General features: G+C 39.8%; 1 protein-coding gene across 2 annotated transcripts in view; it reads right to left on the bottom strand.

Moving 5' to 3' along the window:
• Positions 1 to 6,265: 6,265 nt before the first annotated feature.
• The window catches only part of LOC113026716 (protein MTSS 2-like), a 79,866-nt gene continuing 69,526 nt past the window's right edge, over positions 6,266 to 16,605 (bottom strand). For both annotated transcript variants that reach the window (XM_026175814.2, XM_026175839.2), the window contains one exon: positions 6,266 to 16,329. In XM_026175814.2, the coding sequence (XP_026031599.1) occupies positions 15,461 to 16,329 (869 nt within the window). In that variant the 3' untranslated portion in view covers positions 6,266 to 15,460. The remainder of the gene's footprint in view (positions 16,330 to 16,605) is intronic.

Raw genomic sequence — 16,605 nt, 5'->3', positions numbered from 1 at the left:
AAGTGTTTTCGGCTGTTTCAAGCTTGAAAAGAAAGAAAGAAGTTATTGATGCTTTAACTGTATTCACAGGAAAATAAATTAGATTCATTTTAGAGTACCTTGCCACAGTTTGCCTCAGAAATGTAAGCCATCTGATGATGTCCCTATGTCTGTGTGACATATTCCTGAACAACTCGTGTTGTTTAACATATTTACATGTGTGTACAGTAAGCATGCACTATCACTGCTCTGTCTGCTTCAGACCCATTTCTGCATTTGAGAGTTAAAGGTCTTGGCTGCCCCCTACCAGCACGCAGTAGAATACACCTAATTTCTTTCACTTCATTTCCAGCCTCATGAGTGATCTATAACTCTTTGTCAGGAGCAATGACCTGGAAAAATCTGAATTGAAGTGGAAACTGCAAACTCAGCATTAGCAACTGCAATGTTCACTAAGGTGTAATCAGGATGGGGTTTAGTTTCTCTGGCCAAGAAATCAATGTCTGTGCTTCAGAATAAAACTCTACAGGCATTTCCAACACTCTTAGCCATGGTTTTAATCATTATTTATTTTCACTGTTAATCATACAAATTTTTCTTGTCCAACATTCATGCCATTTAGAAGTTTCACTATCCTTTGAGTTTCAACCTTTGTTAGTTACTGAATGACTAGATACTGGCTACTTCAAAATGTGTTGTTAATTTTTTTTTTTTTTTCGCCTGTCCCGTTTGGCTCTTTTGCCATCAGAATTGTTGTCTAAAGGCAAAGAAAGATGCCCAACGGATTTACTTTACCAAACTGACCATCCCAGCCTTGCCATAATGGTCCATTTGATTCACCTTTTATTGTTTATTTTATTTTCACTTACTGAATACGGGACAGACTTGACTGGGGGAAAGAAGGGGAGAAAGAAAGAGGGAAAGAGAAACAACTGAGAAGAGGGACGGGGGAGATGTGTTGTTAATTAAAGAATGGTAAGGATCTTTAAGGCATAGGGAAGCGTTCATGATTTGTTCATAACCACAAAGGTTATGATTGGGTATTTCACAGTATAGTTTCTCAGCTGAAGCCCTTTTGATTCTCGACAAACAAAAGATTTTCAAAGTATCCAGCTTAAGAGCAGCTGAAGGCTAAGCTTTGCAAGGTGTATGTGGGTTTTGAGAAATTCTTTAGCCGTCCAATTAGATTTTAAAATTCTTGTTTTCATTTTTCATTTCTGCCTCAGTGTGCTATATGCTCTAATTCATAGACAATATCTCATTCATAATTATATAATATATTCAATTCCCCTCTCCGCCTGCACACAGTCTTTATCGTTCAAGTTTGGGTCCTCCACCAGAGGCTCCATGTGCTCCAATTACCACTGAGACCACTCTTGCCTTCACTCTCCAGATCTTTTCAACCTCTTCTCTCAGCCCTTGTATTTCTCGAGCTTCTCGTGTTCCATGTTCCTGAAGTTGTTATCGCTCAGTATGGCAACATCTATCACTATGACCATCTTCTTATTCTGCTTGTTCACCACTGTTATGTCCAGTTGGTTAGCCATCACCAGAAATGTCTGCAAGTCCCACAGGATCTTGGCTCTGTTCATTGTCCAAGTAGGCTATCTGATAACCGAGAGGACATAGGTTGCTCAGATTTTGTTCCTTTTCATTCAGCTGATTCCTGAAGACTTGTCTTAGTCTCTGCAGGTTCTGTATTTGGTTTCAGCTTCGTTTCAGCCTCTTGGTGGTTCCCATTTAGCTGTAGGATTCACAGGTACCTCAATATCTGCAATGCTGCCTTTTAGTAGTGTGATCCCCTCAGCTCGGACTACCTTCCCTCTCTGTGTTGCTATCTGACTACAGTTCTCCAGTTTGAATGACATTCAAATGTTGTTGCTGTAGATCCTAGTGGTGTGAATTGATGCTTCATTCACTCCTGGCGTACAGCTTGCTGTAATCCAGAGGAGGCTGCTGACGATTTATCCATTCTGTAGTCAGTATCTGCAGCCAGTCAGTTATCTCACTGAGGTGGTTCAGGCCTGGGCAGAACAGCAGTGGGGACAAAGCTTCTCCTTGGTAGATCCCACGCTTGATGGTGACTTGCGCTATTGGCTTGAAGTTGGCCTCTAGAGTTGTTTGCCACATCCCCATTGAATTCCTTAGAAGGATCTAAGGAAGTAAAGTTTAAAAACCTCATCTTAAAGGTAGAGCTTTGAGCTGGTTCCTCAGAAGAGAGGCCTGAAAGATGATGGCTCTGGCTCCCATTCAACTTTTAAATACTCTAGGACCAACAAGTAAGTCTGAAAGCTCTAATGGGGTGACATGATACTATAAGGTCATTAAAATGAGAGGGGTGTTTCTATCAGTACAGGATTTTGCATCAACTGAAGGCTTTTCATGGAGGTTTTAGGACATCCTGATAATAACTAATTACAGTAGTCAAGCCTTGAAGTAATGAATGCATGAACTAGTTTTTTAGTGTCACTCTGAGACAGGATGTTTGCAATCTTAGAGATATTGCACAATGGAACCAGTCCTACATAGTTGGTTAATATTTTATATATTAGCCCTCTATAAATTGAATTTGCAAGTTGGAAATTAGAGATCATCCAGGTCTTTATGTCTTTAAGACATTCCTGTAGTTTAACTAACTGGAATATGCTATCTGTCTTAATGGACAGATAAAGTTTGGTATCATTTGAATAGAGGTAAAAATTGGAGTCTATTAGATAGATATGATTCAAACCACCGTCAATACATTTAATACCTACAGTTACACCTACAGACAGGGGACTACAGATGAGTCGACTGTCAGAAGACACAAGAAGATCATTTGTAACCTTCACTAAATGTGACGAGCTCTGAAACCTGACTGAAACATTCCTCTCCAGATGATCAGTTAGTTGTTTTACTCTTTCAGGTCAAGTCATCTTTATTTAAACAGAGGGATAATATAATAAAAACAAAAAAAATAGATATTATGAAAACATAATAGAAAACATTGTAAGACATCCATATATGTTTGTAAATATGTATGTGTACATGCAAATATGCACATACATATACAAAAATGTACACATTCACACACAAGCACACATACGTGTGCATACGCCTCTGAAAGTGCGCCCCAGGGTGGCTGTGGCTGCAATGTAGCTTGCCATCACTAGTGTGTGAATGTGTGTGTGAATGGGTGGATGACTGGATATGTAAAGCGTTTTGGGGTCCTTAGGGACTAGTAAAGCGCTATACAAATACAGGCCATTTACCATACGTGAACATAAAATACATGTATACGTGTACACATGCAAACATCATCCAATGAGATAAAAGACCAGAGTAGCTAAAACAGAATAAAAGAGGTGTCAGAGAGCTCTGAAATCCTTGGAAAATAGGTAGGTCTTCAGATTCGATTTGAAGACTTCCAAGGATGAAGAGGATTTTATAAAAGAGGGAAGACTGTTCCAGAGTCTCGGGGCGGCAATGGAGAAAGCCCTGTCACCCCTAGATTTGAACTTGGAGCTTGGAACTAATAAAAGCATCTGACTGGAGGAGCGCAGAGTTTGAGTGGGTAGGTGCCGGCTAAGAAGATCTCAAATGTAACCTGGAGCCAAACCACGGAGGGCTTTAAAAACAAATAATAAAACCTTAAAATCAATTCTGTATTTAACTGGCAGCCAATGTAGAGACGCGAGTATCAGAGTAATACACTCTCTCTCTCTCTTTCCGGTACCCGTCAGGAGCCTTGCAGGTGCATTTTGAACAAGTTGCAGGCGGGACAGGCTTAAGTGAAAGATGCCTAAATAGAGAGAATTCAGTAGTCAAGATGTGATGATATGAAAGCATGGATAACAGTTTCCAGGTCTTTAGATGACAGGATTTTTTTAGTTTAGAAATGCTCCTGAGTTGGAAAAAACTGCCATGAACAACTGAATTTATTTGTTTGTCCAGCTTAAGGGTAGAATCAAAAATGAAACCAAGATTTTTTTTTTACATGGGGATGTTCATTAGCTGATAATGGGCCCAAGTCGTTTCTTATAAGACTAACAGAGTCCTGCTTACCCAAAATTATAATGTCGGTTTTGTTGTGATTTAATTTGAGAAAATTCAGAGACATCCAGCAATGTATGTCGCTAAGACAATCTGAGACTTTCTGCAATGTGCTATCAGCACCTGGTTTTAGAGAGAGGTAGAACTGTGTATCATCTGCATAAGAGTGATAGGAAATTTGGTGTTTCTGAAAAATGGAGCCTAATGGGAGCATGTATAAGGAGAATAAGACAGTGCCCTGAATAGAGCCCTGAGGTATTCCACAAGTGAGTGTAGCTGGGGAAGAGTATTTGTTACCCAGCATCACAGAGTATGATCTGCTCTCTAGGTAAGAGGCAAACCATTTTAGAGCAGAGCCTTGAATGCCGACACATGTCTTAGACGGTTTAATAGGATTGTGTGGTTGACAATGTTAAATGCTGCACTCAGGTCTAAAAGAATTAAAACTGTACTTTTTCCAGAGTCAGCAGCTAAAAGCACATCATTGAACACATTCAGTAGAGCAGACTCTGTGCTGTGGAAGGCTCTGAAACTACACTCATATTTATCCGGAATATTATGTGTGTTACCAATTATGAGGATAATTGGTGGAGGACAACTTTCTCGAGAACCTTAGACAAGAACAATAGACAGCTTAGAGAACTGATGTCTCCAAACCAGGTTTTTTTTTAGAAGTGGCTGGACAACAGCTTGTTTAAACAAATGAGGAACAGTTCCATTTGAGATACTGCCATTTACAATAGTGGGGATGTTAGGGCCGACTGTCTTCAGCACATCTCTGAAAAATGGCGTATAGGTGACACATCCAAGGGGCACGTAGTTGGTTTCATGTGCATTATTATATCAGTAAGATGGGATAATGAAACTGGTTTAAATTCAGAGAAAAAGAATGAACATGTAGGTGGCTCTTTCCAGAATTTATGACGTTAGCTAAAACAGTTGGGTCAAGGGATGGCTTTTTAAACAATGGATTAAGCTGTAGCCGATTAATAGAGACAAATTGGTCATATTTAAGATTGAAGGATTAATTAATGGTTGGATTTGTTTAAGCAGTCTTGTAGGAATGGGGCCTAAAAGACACGTTGATGGTTTGGAGGAAGTTATTACTGAAGTTAACTCAGAAAGATCACTTGGAGAAAAATAGTTTAAATAAATATCAACGTTATAGAAAGTAGCTGTGCATAATGGTACTCAGGGCTGGACTGGGACAAATAATCGGCCCGGGCATTTTGGCTAGAGACCGGCCCACCAGGTATTGTAGGAAAAGCCATAAAGCCTTTGAAAGAAAACAAACACTGTTGTGACAGTGATGTACAGTTTCTTTTTGGTATATATGTATGATTTCTATGCGTTTGACCACTTTGGTTGTAAGATTATTTATAAAAAGCTAGACATTTTAAATGAGAATAAGAAAGAAGTATTTCTTTGTGCCCCCCTTTCCCTGTTAATGCCCTACCTCAGCGGTCCCCAACCTTTTTTGCGCCGGTTTGTGCCCGACAATATTTTCACAGACCGGCCTTTAAGGTGTCGCAGATAAATACAACAAAATAAAACTAGTGCCAGTACCGAAAAAAAGAAGCTTTATTCATGACACACGTGAAAAGACCCAGGAAAACAGAGTTAACAAAAAAAAAAAACGATAACAGAGGAACCTTATTTGTAAGAATATAGACTCATCTGGAGACAGCCCTTTAGAGCACTTCTTTTCTAGCTTAGAAGAGAGAAAGACCTTGAATAATTGGCATGCCTTCTTCCTTTTTGAAGGTGTGCCACATACATAAGGCCTTGTATTCTGCATATGGAGAGGAATGTGCAATACACATAAAGACCATGTTTTTATATAAATGTGAGCTGTGCTGACCTGTACATATTACTCTTTTCTCATCTGCAGACTCCTATTTAATGTTTCTATATACATCTGAGAGAGAGTGTAATTCATTTTAACTCTAACTTAACCTAGACATTCGACTTTTTATTTACATTATCTGCCTAAAGTTATTGTTGTGGAAAATATGTACCAATGGGATATGGAATCTTTTCCTAACCACTGTTATTATGCACTGAAAGTGCAAGTGTCTTTCTTTGGTTCAGTGACTACAGTTAGCCTTTCTACCGCTGACTGGCCTATAGATGCCACACAGACTATTCACTGACCCATACTGAATCGCTTCTTACAGTGCATACTAAACTCTGTAGATGGTTTAGGATTCTGACCATATTTCTTGAATAAAAAGATTCGTTTTACACAGCAGCACACAGTTTAAGTACAACTTTTATTAATACTGGAATCATCACAGTGCGTTTTGTTACATTAGCAGTGACTAAAGTTAACAAAAAAAGGGTCAATCTTACAAAAAGGAAGACAGAAAAGAAATCTTCACCTTCAGCGACAGAGGCGAACCAAACTTAGAAATCAATTCACAATAAATTAAAGGAAAAAAAGCGGAAGTGAGGGGGCGTGAGAAGAGAGAAAGACAAGACCACAGTGCCTGCAGGGCTACTCGGGAGGAAAAAGAGGAGCTAAAAGACTGGTTTGTACAGAAAGAAGAAGCAGGTGTTGACTCTCTCACAATGTTATTATTTGGGAAAAAAAAAAGCCTCTCAGAAAATGCCTCAGCTGTGAATTTTGTAGAGATTTCATTGAGAGTTCAGATGTCGGCTGTCGAGAGAGAGAGCAAGCGAGCAAGAGACACTACTGGAACTGGAGTATAGACACCAAGACATTCAATTTAGTTGCAGTGACAGTGGCACCGGGAGGCCACTTCGGCCACTCTGTTCTGCATGGCTGTATGACAAGAGGTTGCAATGTGTTACATCAGGATCTCATAGAGGACTTCAAGGTACCCTCATGTGGCTTCTGAGAATCAACCTTAGTCATGTTTGCTTCAGACCAGTGGGTATATGTGCGTGTGTGTGTGTGTGTGTGTGTGTGTGTGTAGTAATGTGGATACCTTCCGTATTAGACAGCAGGAAAGACTGACAGATTGTGTGTGGGAGGTTGAAGGGAGGAACAGTAGGGGTTTTAACCATCTCTCCTTGTACCACACACATAATCACACTCATACAGACACACATACACAAGTACATAGTTCAATATAACTTGGGCAGATGGCTAAACGAGTGGGTTGTATATAGAGCAACTCAAAACTTTTTTTTGTCTGATCAAAAATATAAAACAATCTGTTCTTCAATGGCCAGCATTGTGGTTTCCTTACTTAGATCAAGTCAACAATCAAGAACATTATGTTCATTTTGACTGGGGTATTTCTAATGAAGACATTTTTAAATCTTGTGTAGCATATTATGTAAGTATACAACATTTAAAGGGAAGTTATTTCCATACAGATTTCTAACATTGTTTTCATGCTGCGAGCAAATGCTCACAGTGGAAGTCTTCCAACCGCCTATAAATCTCCGTAACTAGGGAAAGGGATATGTATCGGGTCATGAAGTTTACCGGCTGAGAGAAGTTGGCCGTGCCTTAAGTTTCATCATCAGTCGTCAACATGCAGTTTGAACTTCTGTTCTGCTCTAATTTTAATTTGATTATGTTGCACTAACAGTAAAATGACAGGATGCTGACTGCTGCATCTTCTCCAGTCTCTATAACAGTGATGTAAAATGGCTTCAGAAGAAATAATTCAGACAGCAGTTGGAAAAAATCTGATTACATGTGCAGCAATTTTGATAGAAAAATGACTTTTATGCAAGATATCAATTTAGTAGTGTTGTCTCCTGAGCCATGCCAATCAAAAACAGAACATGTGAAATTGGCGATACCGAATGCTTAGTTAAAAGTAGACAATGTTGTTGTTTTTCATGTATTAAATGATGTAAACAATCCTTCCCTAGAAATGAGACTCTCAGCCTGTGGACAGATTTCTGTTCGAACGACTCGGGTTAAAAAAGCCAAACCTGCTTTAAGCCATCTTTTGTCTGGATGACATCAGCTAATGATAGCTTGCAAAAGACAAATTGCTAGGCAGCTAGCTAACATGTATCATCTACTTAAAGTAAATCAGAGAAGAACTGTTTCCTCTTGAAATCAACCTTCAGTTAAATTTGGGTTACAAGACCACGCTTAACAAATTGGTGTTACAGCTGTAGTTGGTGTGGCTTTTCTTGCTCCTAAGGTCAGTTAGTGTTTTAACCTTTTCCTGTATGTTGTTCAGGTTTTTATATTCTACCCTTTTTTACTCTTATGCTTTGTCACTCCTTGCCACAATGGAAATCAATTCACAATTGAACTGCAATATATTTTATTTATTTACATATGGTATTTTGGTGGTCTCCCTAACTGACCTTGTACTGTTAGTTTAAAATGCTCACATGGTGTCTTTGACAAAAGCTCACTGAGAAACCAAGTAACATGAACGCCTTTGAGGTGATGTCAGGAAGATGCCGTAAAAAGCCTGATCAAAATTAATTAAAATGTAATCTAGCACTGAGACGGTGTTAGAGATCCATCTGCTTGCCTTGAGACCAGCAGATATTAATGTGCACGCTAGGGAAAAGTTTAACCTACCTAATGATTCCAGCATTTTGAACAAAACACCCAGGTCCCAAAATGATAGCATCCATTAGCCATTATGACACACTGGATCCACACATGCATCCTGACATACAGTAATCAGACACAGAAGGAGGGGGAGGGAAGAGGGTGAAGGGAAAGACAGAAAGATAATAAACTGAGCGTAGTGTGTATTCACTGTGGACTATGGTCATCAAAATTATTTTTCATTAGCTTTGATGGGCTGCGAGGCACAGAGAGACAGAGTAATGCCAACGGGGCTCCCATCTTGACAAGTGTTGTTTTCTGATTTGTCAGCCACACATTATCCCTGTGTGTACTGATTGAGGAAAGTGGATTAAAGTTGAATGGCAATAGGGGAAAGGGAGAGAAGATGGGGATACACAAGTTTAAATGTCTGGGAATAAAGGAACATTTAAATTCAGTTCTCTTTTGCTTTTTCCACTTGGCGAAATACGATTAGCATGGCTAACTGGTAGCTTTCATATACCTCCAGGCTGTTCAGACAATTATGGTATTAGGAATTTTCAGCTCAGTCCATCTCCAGTTACATAATCCAAAAAAAAAATAAAAAAAAATCATGTTTTCATTAAAAGTTAAAGCAACCGCTTAACATTTTGGAAATTTTCGAGCTTATTTCTTTATTCTCTTGTCAGTGTGAGCCATTCACTGTGGGAACAACACTTGCCAGTTAACCTCTTACTTTGTATAATTTACATTTTCAGATTAAACACAAAAGTGTATTACTAAGTAAACTACAGGTATAAAGGTAGGTGGAATGTTTCAGTTTGGAGGGGTTGGGTTTCCTACATCTTCCAAACCTTGCCATGCTAAAATTACCATCTGTTGGCTATGAATTATTCTTTAATGCACACACTCACCAAAAGTGAAAGTAAGTATTTTCCAAAATGTTAAACTAGTCCTTTCACATGCTCTATGCAGCCTCGTGATAATCATTGAAAAGTATATAGCTTTCTAGTTTTTAGGGCTTGTTGTGCAGTATTTTAAGTATACACAGTATTTTTAAGTACTGTGCATGTTTTTAAGTGTGTGCATTACTAAAGAAGCTTGCACATTAACCTTGATGGAAAACAAGAAAGCTAATATAAAGTAAACTGTGGTAATATCATTGACTGAGCCAAATTATGAAATTAACATAAGAGGAGATTGTTCTATATGTTAGTCCTGTTTCTAATATGTCCACAAGTGTTTCCATCTATGCGCGCATGCCTGCATGCATGTGTGTCTATGTGCCTTAGTATGTTTCTGCAGCAGCCACTCCGTTTGAAGGTGGGCCCACACTGAACAACACATACACTCGTAAACTTACACTGTAGCACAGTTATTCCAGCTTGTTCAGTTAGTTACACAGTTAATTTAGAATTTTAAAAACATTATTATTTAGTATGATATTTCTTGTGCTGTAAACTGGGTATTTTAAAGGAAAATAGCAGTGTTGTGTCTTTTAGTCATCTTAACCATTCAACCTTTTACTGTGTGCCTTTAGGCTGCCGTGATCTCATTCAATTTGAAAAACTCAGAGGTTTTAGAATACTGGTCTGATCCCAAGTTGTTATTTATAATTTGAGTGCTTGTTCTCCAGGGCATTATTAAAACTTTATTAAAGGAATAACTTCCTGTAGATAACTGGCAGTTTATTCCTTAGTTTTCATTTCATTCAATAAATATGCAGCACTTAAATCTTCAGACTCAGGGAGACATGTGTAGCTATGAAGACTGAAGTCAGCTTCTCATACTCAGAAAATCACACCCACTGGAGAAGAAAACAATCATAGCCTCAACATGCAACTTTTGCAGGACTTTAGAATATTTCATGGCTCTAGGGCTCCGTTTCTCAGAAAGCGATTAAGTCTGGTGCTAGACTAGAACCTTTTTCAGTGGCAAAGTTTTCTATTAATCTGGGACTTTACACACACTTAGCTGATCTTATTCAATCCCTCTCCGTGAGAGGACTGCTGCTAGTTGGATGAGTGTGATTGTTTATGCCTGAGTTTGCTGAGTGTCGCATCAAGCTGCAGCTTGGTTGTTATACTGTATTTTTATTGTTTGCTGATTATTGCACAACACAACAACATTTTGTTTCAGCCTGTGTATGTCTGTAAACACCATGTAAAAACATGGTATTACAGAATAAACCTTCTTGAATCTTGGCTAGGCTTCTCACAACTCTGGGAAACTTTTAGAACATTACAGGAAGTAGTATCTTGTCAAACACTAAACAAAAGGAGCCTGGTTCTGTTGGAGTTTTCTTCTTTTAAAAGGGAGTTTTTAAATGTCCTACTGCTGCCAAGTGCCTCCTCGTAAGGAATCTTTGGATTGCTAGTTTTTTTCCCCCTATAATAGAATCTTTACATTATATATAGCATGTAATATAAAGTGCCTCGAGATAGCTGAATTAATAATCCTAATGAAATTGTAAATTTTCCTACTGAGTGACCAAGCCTTGCATAGCTTTATTAGGTTAATGCCTACAGTAACGTCATGCTGCACACTGAGTTTCAGGATCCCAGAGTTTTCCCATTCTTCCTAACGCCTCACATTTTATTACTTTTATCTAGCAGGGTTGGATAATTAGACAAATATACTGACAATAAATAAATCTTAATATGGAAGTCTTGGTTCCGATCTCCATTTTGGAGTTAGGCGATATGGGTTCTGCTGCAAAATTCTGCAAATATATCTACAGTACCCAGTTGTTGGACTCATCGTAACCACCTGAAAAATTAAACATACTACCCAACACTAACACCCAGTTTTACCATTTGAATGGCTCAGTGTTTTGGTTTGGCAGCTTATTAAACCATTTGGTGGTGCATGACACCTCACAGCAGCTTTTAGGCAAGGTAAATTTTCAAAGTCAGTGAGGATGATACACCATTTTCTTCTCCAGTGTGTATTATTTATTCTGTCTCTTTAAAGATATCTGAACTCCAAATAACACCATTAGAGCTATGTAGTGTGAAATAACTTTAAGGTGGACAAAACAAGTATCCTAGTCTACAAAACAATGGTATTCTCCTTTATCATACCCACAGTGGATCATGATTGTGAATGCACATACATGCACTACCCCTGTATTGCTTTCCTGTTGTTTAAAGAGGAAATATCACCCAGTTGTACAGGAACAATGCTCTGACATTGCAATAGTTTAAGCAAATCAGACACAGTTGGATGCCATCCTTCACCATGTCATACATTCAGGTATACAGATTCATGGACATGGTGACCTTGACAGGTGGTTTAGGAGAAACTCTTTTTCACTTTTCTCACTCAGAACATGTTTTTTTTTCCCCCTTTCAACTTCTAAGATTCAGAGTCAAATTTATCACACAGCATCCACATGTAACAACAAATGCACAGTTTGCTGTTGACAGAACATTAAAACATCCCCTATTTGATGCACTGTTGCAAACTTCAACAAAAAAAAAATGGTGTGCTTGCAGAGGGTGCCTATGTTAAAAACATCTGTTCTCCAACTCTTTATATTAAATAATTCTAAAGAAGCCACAAATGTGCCTGGAACAATTTTATATTCAAGGCAAAAAAAAAAAATAAAATAAGTTGACAAAAAGAGTATATAGGAGAGTGGATGTCGCAGGCTATGTTCAGGTCACTGCTAAAAGAGCATACAGACATGTTGATGAAGAGTTCACTAGCCTAAAGATCAACAGCCAAACAAGGACACACTCACTCTCGGCCCACACGTCCTGCATCCGTATGTTACACAGCTTAGTAGTTTGTGTTACAACTGGAGTTTTTTCTTTTTTACTTTTTTTACATTAATTAAAGTTAAGACAAAACATTCAAACAGTACTGTAGAAGAAAAAAAAACAACTAAATATTCCATGTAATATTTTCTAGCAAACCTTTATACCAAATCTGTGCGCCTGATTCTCTTTAACAAGTACAGCACATACAGTACATATTGTATGAACAGGCAGTGAAATGCTCATTTCACACATCTTTTCCTCTCTGTCAACTTGCAAAGTTAAATATTCCCACGTCTTTGTCATCAGCGAGCCGGCTTCACCATTTCTTGCATCTTAATGTTCATAAAAGTTTCTTTCACACAGCCATATCCTGAGCTGAACTGGGGCGGCCATTTTGTGTTCAGACACCAGCGTTGTGTCTCACTGCTGGGAATACATTCATTTTATGTGACTGAATAAATGTGGGGCTAAATAATTATGTTGCATGTGATTGAGCCAATTTAAAACCAGCTGGCCAAAGAATCTGAAAAATTTAGGTTAGATTACATTACTTGTTACAGTCCTCCAGTACTTGTACTGGATTTGAGAATGGTGGCTTTCAATAGCTTCAAAGGCAGTCTCACCTTACACCCTGTGCAGAAGTCCAACTTTCAATCGAAGACTTGGGCAACAGCAAAACTTTCAGGAACTTGCGGGCAGCTAAGAAAACTTTTACGCATAATAACCACTTTGACAAATTTACTCCCCCTGCACTAGGCAACTTCATCCTGTCTCTTATTTGAAGAGTTGAAAATGATCTCAAGTCTCTTGATCTGTCAAGACTATAAACATGTAGACCTCCAAATTGTTGAATAGCAATTTTAATGCTATTGTTTAGTTTCAAACAATAATCCCTCACTCTCTACCAAAATAAAGAACTAAGAACTAATGTCAAAAATTGTCAGCTACAAGCTGGACATGTCTCCGAGTGTTTTATTACATCTGTGCTATGTGTGCTATGCTGTTTGATTAAAATCTTTGTTTTATTTAGAAAGGACAACATACAGAGTAAATCTAAGGCAAAAGAGTATTGTTCAGCTTTGTTCAAGGCTTTACTTTGTGTGGCCACAATGTAAAAAAAGACAATATTTACAGGTGAGACGATATTTTTTAGATAAGCAGCTGTCATTGAAGATTTGGACAGTGAAAAATACAGCCCTAATTTTTGATACTGGTTAAGTATTAAGAGGCAAATATCCAAGTAAAAGTGTTTGATTTTGTTCTCGACCACAGGTGTGTTTATAGTTTTGATAGTATTGGGCCAATTTTTGACATTTTCGCCTCTCTACAATAACATAATACAGGAAAACCGAATTTCAACTGTTAAACTCACAGTGGAAAAAGTTTTATTCTGAAAAGCTGTTTTTATTAGGTTTTTTAAAGGTCTGTGTCCACAGTAGAAACTCAATCAAACCTACATTCCCCTCTGATGCTATGAGGCAGAAGTTTCAGTGACAGAAAAATAAAACTGGCAGGAAAGTATGGATCTGCTTTATACAGTCTGACCTGTCTATACTGTGCTTTTTTTTTCATTATGTGACCAGTCCTTTAAATGCCAGTGCAGCCACAGCATTAAAAACTTCAGTGCTCTTCACGATCCACAACAAGCAATAGCTTGTATGGCCCTGACACTTTCTTATCCCATCTCATTCGACCAATCTCCCAAATCAACCAGTCTTTCTCACTTGCTCTTTGTCCCTCCCTGTCTTCTTCTGCTTCTTCTTTCACAAATTAAATAATTCCCCCCTGGATACCATCTCGCTCACTTTCACACTCCCTATCATACAGTATGACTAAAACAACACCTACTGGCTATTGTACATATTACCTATCCCCTATCAAAGTGCTTACAGTTTTCCTTCCCCCCCCCCCCCCCCCCAGACTTTTGTAATCCATTTCATTCACCAGAAAGAGACAGGGACAGAGAGAGACACACGCCAAAACCGGCTAGGCATGAATTCACAGTCGATGTGTAATTTAGCATTCCTGATGATTGCCTGAATGTGACAAAGGAGAATCTACAATCCTCCATCGAGCCGCTTCTTCGAAACAAGAAAATAAAACACATTTATTGCTCCATTTCTGATTTAACATTTTCTCTCTGGTTCTAGAAAATATATATGAATATATCTATACGCCTGGAGTACGTCTTGTAACTTCTCGTACAGCGGTAACAAGGTAAATGACGTCACAATATAAACAAGAAAATACACGCACAACACACAGGAGAAAAAGCCCTGCCCTCATTGGGTAACCAGCTGTCCTGCAGCAGAGCTCTACCCACCCTCCTCGCACACATACACACAATTAGTCACACGTAGACACACACTCATGTTTTACATTTGCCCACATGCACACCCATGAATGCACGCATTCACTACGCAGAGAGCGAGAGAGGGGGGAAGGGGGCACTAGCACGGTTCAATGCCAACAGTGGATATTTCCTTTTTTCCAAGATTCTTTTCATTAGGATGAACCAGAGAGGCCCTCTGGCTTGTTAGCTCCCCGTACTAATACCAAAGCTTCAGTTCAATGGGCTAATAAGTACAGTGTGTTGCTGCTGAGACAGCTTGGGTTCAAACCCAGCTGCTCACATGGCACTCTGAGTCCCCTCTCTCTCTCGTCCACACCAGCCCCTCGTTCAGTCATCAGTCTTTCATCTGGGATCAGACAGTCGGGTTAGTTGGAGAAGAGGATAGGGAAAGGTGTAAGTTGGCAAAACAGAACAGAACCCAGCGTTTCTCTCTTTCTTTGCCTCTTTTTTAAAAAATCATATCTGTTTTTTTTTTTTGTCCTGTGAGTCTTTCCTTCCCTGGGTGAAGGTGTATAGAAGACAAACATGCGTCCAACACACACTAGTTATAGTGGCCTGCTAGGAGCCTGTCAATGTTCAGCATTTAACTTTTAACTGTCAGCATGGGTTAACATTATTATTGTTATTATTATCATTATATTATATATCATTACTCTAATGGTGTCTTTAAACTTTTTTTTGTGTATGTTTCTGCTTTCATTCGTCTTCTGTTATATTATAGCTTTCCCTACATGGTTAAGTTTTGTGTATGTACTAGGTGGTTGGGTTGCATCACACCAACACCTGACTCCCTCTCGGTTGACAAGCATCATCCTCTTTCTGCTGTTCCTCCGATCACAATATACGGGGAGCTGAGCGGTCATTGGAGACGGTTTTGCGAAGACGGACTCCTCTCCTGATGGTGGTCAGCATGTCACCAGACCCTTCTGCCCCTTCGGTCCCTGTCTGAGTGTCAGTGGGGCCAGTTGGTGGTGGGGCTGGGTCATCAGGGAGGGCAGGGAAGGGAAACTGGCCCTCACCAAGGGCGTGTGCACTAGCTACCAGCTCGCCAATCTTCTCCACTAGGCTGTGCCGATTGGCTGCGATCATCTGATCTTCCTCTGATCCAGTGCCCGAGCCTGTTCCTATTGCAAGGCCCCCATGCTGCTGAGCATAGACCTCTAACGCAGCCCCTGATCCCCAGGCGGTGTTAGGCAGGCTGAGGCGCTTTGGTGATGCCTTCACATAATCAAGCGCTCCCTGTGAATCCTCAGCTCCAGTGAAGAACACACATTCCTCACTCCCCACACGGACAGGTACGCCACCAGCGTGCCCTCCACCTGCACCAGGTGAATGTGAGTCTCCAGGGACAGTGGGTGTTTTGACAGGCACGATGGGTGGTCGAATGGGGATGGGCCCCGCACTGGATAACGTGCGCCTCACGCCAGGTTTGGTAGAGGGGGTTCGGCGGATGGTGGCAGTCCCTGGAGTCCCTGCTCCACCTCCACCAGCTCCACCGGGCTGCCCTGGTATCCCATGAGCCCCTGGACCAAGAACGCCAGTGGGCAGGCCAGCTGTGCTGGCTGGCCTCTTGGTCTGGATCATTCGCCTGTAGTTCTGGGCAATATTAGAGTGGCGAGGAATTGTGGAGGACTTGTCAAACTCTGTCTGTCCATCTGGACCTTCGGCATCACCATTCACTGAGTAGCAGTCATAATCTGAACCTAATATGAGGAGAGCAGAGGGTAAAACAAAAAAAGGTATTCATGAGATTTTAGAGAAATGATTGAACTATAAGTGCCAGAAACAGAGACAGAGGAAAGACAATGTTCTGTGGTCGCTTTATTAGATTAACACAGGGATAGCTACATCATTTTGGTAGAGCAAGCCAGCAAGTGAGCACATTTAATATTTTTCAATTTTATCTTTATATTGTCATTTTCCAACTGCTGTCAGAGAAACTGTCAGAATACATCCATCATACACTTTAGCTGCTGCCT

The sequence above is a fragment of the Astatotilapia calliptera genome, chromosome 1 (assembly GCF_964374335.1).
Source record: "Astatotilapia calliptera chromosome 1, fAstCal68.1, whole genome shotgun sequence".
Classification (NCBI taxonomy): domain Eukaryota; kingdom Metazoa; phylum Chordata; class Actinopteri; order Cichliformes; family Cichlidae; genus Astatotilapia; species Astatotilapia calliptera.
This window is presented reverse-complemented; position numbering and strand designations above follow the sequence as displayed.